This window comes from Pelodiscus sinensis, chromosome 1, assembly GCF_049634645.1.
Source record: "Pelodiscus sinensis isolate JC-2024 chromosome 1, ASM4963464v1, whole genome shotgun sequence".
Classification (NCBI taxonomy): Eukaryota; Metazoa; Chordata; order Testudines; family Trionychidae; genus Pelodiscus; species Pelodiscus sinensis.
In genome coordinates this window covers 330,762,295-330,770,322 of record NC_134711.1, presented here as the reverse complement: position 1 = coordinate 330,770,322, position 8,028 = coordinate 330,762,295, and the positions used below count along the sequence as shown (strand labels likewise).

The 8,028-nt window shown below is 48.0% G+C and overlaps 1 protein-coding gene across 1 annotated transcript; it reads left to right on the top strand.

The window, feature by feature from the left end:
* The first annotated feature begins 2,339 nt into the window (after nt 1-2,339).
* LOC102443427 (olfactory receptor 51I1-like) lies at nt 2,340-3,284 on the top strand. Its single transcript, XM_006129877.3, has one exon. The coding sequence runs from the start codon at nt 2,340-2,342 to the stop codon at nt 3,282-3,284; it is 945 nt and encodes a 314-aa protein (XP_006129939.2).
* The last annotated feature ends 4,744 nt before the right edge of the window (nt 3,285-8,028 follow it).

The window sequence follows — 8,028 nt, the reverse complement described above, 5'->3', positions numbered from 1 at the left end:
ACAGGGTTCAAGAAAGAACTAGATACATTCATGGAGGTTAGGTCCATCAATACTTATTAACCAGGATGGGTAGGGATGGTGTTCCTAGCCACTGTTTGTCCAGGGGCTGGAAATGGATGACAGGAGCAGGATCACTTGATCATTCCCTGTTTCTGTTCATTCCCTCTGGGGCACCTGGCATTGGGCACTGTGCGCAGACAGGACACTGGGCTAGATGGACCTTTGGTCTGACCCAGTATGGCCGTCTTTATGTTCTTAAGGAATAGACACAGAGAGACACACTCACACAGTCACATTGACATTGTCACAGACAAACTGTGATACACACACACACACACACACACACACACACACTCAACTACTAAAAGGGAAATAATATCCAATAATGCCCAGGTCACAGAATTACCAGCCAGCACATTTCCATACAATCGTCTTCCTTCCCATCCCCAACTCCTTCTCCGGCTGCACTCTGGCTCCCTTGGGCTGCTCACATTAGGAGTTGGGTCAGTCCCACTCGCAGACACAGACTAGCTCCCAGCAAGCCAGGTCTGTATCACTGGCAGGGGCGCTGGGCTCACTTGGGCCAGCAATAACCCATTCCAATAATAATCTGTGCCAGGGATCTATCTCCAAAATACCAATTACTGATCATGTCCATGCAATGTACTTAACGTCCAATGAACACCCCTTTACTGAACAAGCTCAGAAAACAGGGTTTACCCAACTGAGATTAATGTTCCTCTGGATGTAACCCCCCCAGTGTGCAGTTGGATAAACTCAATGTACAGATACAGGTTACAGCTATAAAAGAAATGCCTCTACCCGGCATTTCCACAGCCATCACTCACCTCCACCCACCCCAGGGTGCACCCTGCTCTGGATTTCAGAGTCCCAGGCCCCGGGGTGTGGGCGCTGAAAGATCTGCAGTTGGAGTAGAGGCAGAACTGTGCAGGATCTGTGGGTCAGTCCAGCCAAGCATGCACCGCCCCTCTGAAGCCTGGAGCTGCTCCCGCCCCCACGGCAGCAGCTCTGGATCACTGGGCACATCGCTCGGCCTCTCCTCAGATCAGACTCAGGCTCTCTGCTGTGCTCCTTTGCAAGCACTTGCCCAAACCACAGTCCCAGTTACTCCCAGTTCCTTCCCGCAGGCCCTTCTCAGTCAGATCCAGGAAAGGCCAGGGTCTCTCCCCTTCTGGGACAGCCACCAACAGCCTCTGACACTCCCTGGTCCATCAAAGCCCCGCAGGCTCTCAGCATCAGCTCCTGGTGTGGACAGAGCTCCACCCCTGCCCTCTAGCTCCTCTCTGCAAAATGGAGCCAGCGCTTGCTGTCTCTGCACCTGGCACTCCTGGAGAAGAGCAATACCCCACTAGATTGAAGGCATCATGGGAGTTGTAGTCTCTCAGGTGAGTTGGCAACCCCCCGGATCTTCCCAAGAAAGGGCAGAGGCTTCTGTAGTAAGCCCATGGATTTGTTCCTTTGTTCGTCCTGCCAGAGAGTCAAAGATGTAAGGCCTGAAGGGACCATTCTGAACAGCTGCTCCAAGGTCCTGTGTAGAACAAGCCAGACACCTGCCCTGAATTAATTCCTGTTCCAGTTGAAGCATGGCTGATGGAAAAACTGCTCAGTTACCAGCAATGGGGAATTCATAGTTGCCCATGGAAAGTTGTTCCAAGGGTTAAATTTCCTTTCTGATCACAAAGGGCAGAACTGTTGAGAGCAGAATCTCTTGCTTCCCTCTCAATGGGTGTGTCTACACGGTGTCTACACTTCCCCTGCATCTAGACTGCTGCCGCGTTCTTTCGAAAGTAAATCAAAAGAACGTGGCAGATTTTTCAACCGTGGAAAACCTCATTTTACAAGGAAGAACCCCTTTTTCTGAAAGTGCTCTTTTGAAAAAAGGCGCTATGTCATGCAAACTGCTTTTTTGGAAGAGAGCATCCAGACTGCCTGGGTGCTCTCTTTCGAAACAGCAGCTTGCTTTTTCAAAAGTACTGGTCGTAGTCTAGATGCTCTTTTTCTAAAGAAGCTACTTCGAAAGATACTTTCGAAAAAGCCTCGTTTGAAATAGGCTTGCAGTCTAGATGTAGCTAATGAGGGAGTGTAGAAAATATATTCTTGGAGCCTGGTTCTTTTGTATTGATTCCAAACAAGTCCTCACTAATTTCCCTGGGGAAGGCAGGCCAAGGCTGGCAAGAGAGGGTTTTTATGTATTGGGATAGGGCAAGTCAGTGTGTAACTGCAAGAACATTCCAAGTCCCCTGGTCCCAGGGGAACTCACAGATTTATTTTACATTTACACAGGGGTTGGGAGCTGGCCAGGACAGCGACTGCTCATCATGAGGGGTTTCAATACCACCAGCTTCCAGCCTGCAATGTACCAGTTGACTGGGTTCCCAGGCCAGGAGGCGGTTTACCACTGGATCGCCGTCCCCTTCGTTGTGTTATACGTCACTGCCATGGCGGGGAATTGCCTTGTTCTCTGCATTGTCTGGGTAGACAGGAATCTCCACCAGCCCATGTATCTGTTCCTTTGCATGTTGGCAGTCAACGACCTCGGGATGGTTCTCTCAGCCCTGCCCACCGTGCTCGGCACCTTCTGCTTCCATTCCACAGACATCGCTTTCGACACCTGCCTGGCCCAGATGTTTTTCATTCACTCCTTTTCCTTCATGGAGTCGGGGATTTTAGTGGCCATGGCGTTCGATCGCTTGGTGGCCATCTGTAACCCGCTGCGCTACGCAGCCATCTTGACCCACCCCAGGATCGTGAGAATCGGGCTGGCTGTTGTGATTAAAAGTACCAGCATCCTTTTGCCTTTACCCCTTCTGCTTAAACGGCTGCCTGTCTGCAAAAGCAACATCCTCTCCTACAGCTACTGCTTGCACTCGGACATGATGAGGCTGGCGTGTGGAGACACCACCATCAATAACATCTACGGACTATTTTCCGTTCTCTTTACTTATGGCTTGGACTCAGTGTTCATCATTTTCTCTTACATTAGGATTCTGAAGACTGTTTTAAGTATTGCATCCCATGAGCAGCGCCTCACGGCCCTGAACACCTGCATCTCCCATATCTGTGCTGTCCTACTCTTCTATGTCTCAACAGTTGCTGTCTCTGTTATGCACAGGTTTGGGAAAAATGCCCCTCCTCTGATGCACAGTCTTATGCCTTATGTCTACCTCTTTGTCCCTCCTGTGTTAAACCCAGTCATTTACAGTGTGAAAATGAAGGAAATTCGCAAGGGAATCTTCCGAATATTCTCTAGAGGCTTACTGTGAATTGGGAGGTGTGTCGGATATAGTGTTGCGGGATGAATTTTATGGGGCTTTTGGGGGAAATAAAGCTGAACAACTCAAACTGTCTATAGCCAGAGGCCTGTGATTGATTCTGTTACCTCCTCTTGCATCTTTAAATTACAGTGTCAAATATTAAGAAAAATAAAAGTCCATCAGTGTTTTGGGCCAGTGGCTGCGAGCAGTGCCCAGCACTTTATGGCTGGGACCTCAATACAAAAGGGAAATCAGAAGAAGGATACACACCTGTAAAACTGATCTAAAGTTCTGTCATCTAAACCAGTGGTCTCCACTGTGGTGCCTGCGGGCGCCATGGCTCCCACCAGACCATTTCTGTGCACCTGCCAAGTGATCGGGGCCGGCCCTGCCCCTGGACACGCGGCACAGGAGCGGCGCCGGCCCCAAGCGCGTGGCGCATTGGTGCTGCCAGCTCCTGGGCGTGCGGCACAGGAGAGGAGCCGGCTCTGGGCATGCAGTGCATGGGCTGTTCCGCCCCAGGCACATGGCGTATGGGTGGTCCCGCCCCGGGTGTGTGGCACAGGAGTTTCTTGCCATTTTAACCAGAAAGGACACTCTCTCAATGACTTAACCACCTGCATTCTGCTACAAAGACCTTTTACATCTGCACTTGAAAGGGAATCCTCTGAACTGTCATTCATGTTAAAATTCGACACTCTCTGGGAAGGAATGAACAAACTATCTTACCCATTACCAAGATAGCTTCCCCAATTATCACCTCTAATACCATTAACTCACAGACATCCCACTCTCCCCACCTCTAATATCATCAATTCACAGACACTTACCTTCCTTCTCTCCCCCCCGCCCTGCATTCCCCTCCTGTTCTGAAATGTGATTTGTCCTTTTCATATGTGTTCACTTTTTTTAATTGTATCCTTTGGTATATATGGTTGTGACTATTTTCTTCCACTATTTGATCTGAGGAAGTGGGTCTGGCCCACGAAAGCTCATCATCTAATAAACCATCTTGTTAGTCTTTAAAGTGCTACATTGTCCTGCATTTTGCTTCAGCTACCCCAAACTAACACGGCTACATTTCTATCACTTTAATCTATAGTAAGGGTTAGATCCACTCAGATCTAACACTAACATATGCTGACATCTTGTGGCAAGTCACTTCAGGGACACTGGTTAAGCTGAAAATGTGAATGTACACTCTGACTGTGTGACTAACTCCGGGTAGAGAAAGACAGGCAGGTGTCCTGGGCTCTATCTCAGCTGTGCGAGGGGAGTGGGATCAATCAGCTTACATTAGGAGGCAGATACTTCTGGGTTCTACGCAGTCACATCAGAACGGCCATATTGGGTGTCACATTACTGGATTTTAAGGGGAGCAGCCAGATCACTGCCGAAAAAATGATACAAAGGGGGCCATGTAAGGTGTCAAATGAACGCTTTCCTTCTACTGGTTCTGTATATGCTATCCATATACTTGTATAGTATCTGGGTATGGAATTATGAATATGTATTCTGTGTCAATACTGGAAACTTCTCTGTTTGTGGCTGAGCAAGAGACGAAGAATGCTCGGCCTATAGACATGCTAATGAGCAAGTCTCCATGGAACAATAGCCCTCTATAGGCCAAGGACACACCTCAAGAATGGTGACTGATACCTAAAGGCTACCAGCAGGGAACACAGGGATAGGGCATTGGCCAGGTGACCTGCTGCAGCCAAGAAGAGATGAGAAAGGAGGTATATAGGGGCCATGTGGTCGACTCCATCTTGGTGCTCAGCTCAGCTCTTCATCCCAGAGGCAAGAGTGCAGGGATCGAGGAGCTGGAAAGAACTGTGGACCCATCCTGATGTAGGACGTACACCAAAGACTTTTAAGCCAGCAGTTATAACATCTCTTCTGCAAGCCTGCATCGAGAACTGGGAGATTCGATGCATGTAATGTATGATACTTTAACAACCTATGGAACTCCTTGCCAGAGGAGGCTGTGAAGGCTAGGACTATAACAGAGTTTAAAGAGAAGCTAGATAATTTCACGGAGGTTAGGTCCATAAAAGGCTATTAGTCAGGGGATAGAATTGGTGTCCCTGGCCTCTGTTTGTCAGAGGCTGGAGAAGCATGGCAGGAGACAAATCGCTTGATCATTGTCTTTGGTCCACCCTCTCTGGGGCACCTGGTGCTGGCCACTGTGGGCAGACAGGCTATACTGGGCTAGATGGACGTTTGGTCTGACCCAGTTCGGCCGTTCTTATGTTCTAACTTTACTCTCGTGATTTTCTTTCTGGTAGTAATAAACCTGTAGATGTTAGATTCTAAAGGATTGGCTCAGCGTGATCTTGTGAGTAAGGTCCAGAGGGTAAATTGACCTGGAATCTGTAGCTGGTTTCTTGATACCGGACAGAACATGTTCGGGGAAGGTGAGATTGGATCCTACCACCCCTCACCTGTGTATGAGGCCCGGGGCCATCTGGGGCACGGATATTGCTGGGGTGTCGGAGGGGTTTTGCTCGTGAGGCTTGTGGCTGGCCAGGCAGGCAGCTGAAGCGCTCTGTGGGACTGGTTTGTGGCCTATTTGGGGAGATCTCCAGTCTGGGGGCTATAGAGAGCACTGAATTTGAGCAATTCGCCCTGAGCGGATGCCCTCAGCGGTGCCCAGACCCAGCCCGGTCCGTCACACTGGGTCAGACTGAAGATCCATCTGGACCAGTGTCCTGTGTTCCTACAGTGGCCAATGCCGGTGCCTCAGAGGGAACAAACTGGTAATTGGCAAGTGATCCCTCGCCTGTCATCCATTCCCAGCTTCTGACAAAGAGAGGCTAGGGGCACCATTTGTGAATCCATTGATGGACGTGTCCTCTCTGAACTTATTTTGTTCTTATTGGAACCTTTCATCGCTTGGGCCCTTCCACCATCTCCTGGCAAAGAGTTCCACATATTGACCACGACAAAATAATTTATTTTGATTGTTTTATATCTGCCTATAAATGGCATCGGCTGAGCACCTTGTGTTATGTTAGTGAAGGAATAAATATCATTTCATTATTCTAGTTTTCCACACCATTTATAATTTTCTAGACCTCTAACATATCCCCCTTTCTTTAGTCATTTATTTTCCAAGCTGAAAAGTCTCAGTCTTGTTAGTTTCTCCTTGTAGGGGTCACAGGGCATGATCCTAGGTAACTCGGGGGAGTGGAAGATCACAAGGATCGATGAAGCTCTCCCGCTCTAGGCCCAAGCACCCTAAAAGCCCCCTTCCCCTCCTTCCGCCTCTCCCCCCCCCCCCCCCGACGCAACTTTTCTCTAGCTCGCTAACAGCTGGGAACGGCAAGACCTTGAAGTTGTCTAGTTACTATCAGTGATATAGAAGAAGAATTCAGATGTGTTCCTGTAAAGGGGGAGGAGGAGGAGGTCCCAGCGTGGGAATCTTGCTTGTTACAGTTCACTATTCTCCTGCAAGTAAACAACCTGGGTATATAAGGAGGGAAAACTGCTTACGTTGATGTGCTTGATTTGAGATGTCTGGTCTCCTCGCACCTATTTGAACGTTCAAATAAACTTTGTTTTGCTTCTCCACACCGGTGTGTTATTGGAGCGCGCACACCAGGCAACGAACCCAGCTGTTGCCCCCCCCCCTCGGGCACTGTGTGCTGGCAACATCCTCATATGGAAGCTGTTCCATACCCCTAAATACTTCTATTGCTCACTCTGAATCTTTTCCAAACCTTTTTTTTTTCCAGATGGGATGACCAGATTGCCATGCAGTATTCAGGATGGGGGCATACCTATATAGAGGCAACATGATATTATCTGTTTTATTAGCTATTCCTTTCCTCATCAGTACCAATATTCTGTTATCTTTTTAGACTGCTACTGCACGGCTGCGTCTAGACTGGCATGATTTTGCACAAATACTTTTAACGAAAAAGTTTGTCCGTTAAAAGTATTTGCGTAAGAGAGCATCTATACTGGCATGTGCCTTTGCGCAAAAGATTTGCTTTTGTGCAAAAGCATCCGTGCCAGTGTAGATGCTCTCTTGCGCAAGAAAGCTCCAATGGCCATTTTAGCCATTGGGCTTTCTTGTGCAAGAAATTAATGTTCCTGTCTACACTGGCCCTCTTGCGCAAGTATTCTTGCACAAGAGGGCTTATGCCTGAGTGGGAGCATCAAAGTATTTGCGCAAGAAGCACTGATTTTGTACATTACAAAGTCAGTGTTCTTGCGCAAATTCTCGCAGCCAGTGTAGACAGACGGCAAGCTTTTGCCAGTCTAGACACACCCAACATGTAACCCATGTGGTTTGTAACCTATCCTTTAAATCGGCTTCCGTACCTAATGACTGGAAGATAGCCAACGTGACACCAATATTTAAAAAGGGCTCTAGAGGCGATCCTGGTAATTACAGACCGGTAAGTCTAACTTCAGTACCGGGCAAATTAGTCGAAACAATAGTAAAGAATAAAATTGTGAAGCATGTAGAAGAACATAATTTGTTGGACAAAAGTCAACATGGTTTCTGTAAAGGGAAATCCTGTCTTACTAATCTATTAGAGCTCTTTGAAGGGGTTAACAAACATGCGGACAAGGGGGATCCAGTAGATATAGTATACTTGGATTTTCAGAAAGCCTTTGACAAGGTCCCTCACCAAAGGCTCTTGTGTAAATTACATGGTCATGGGATATGAGGGAAGGTCCTTTCTTGGATTGCGAACTGGTTAAAAGACAGGAAACAAAGGTAGGAATAAATGGTAAATTT

Coding starts and splice junctions, on each gene's coding strand:
- LOC102443427 (XM_006129877.3), top strand. CDS start 2,340: ATGAGGGGTTTCAATACCACCAGCTTCCAGCCTGCAATGTACCAGTTG.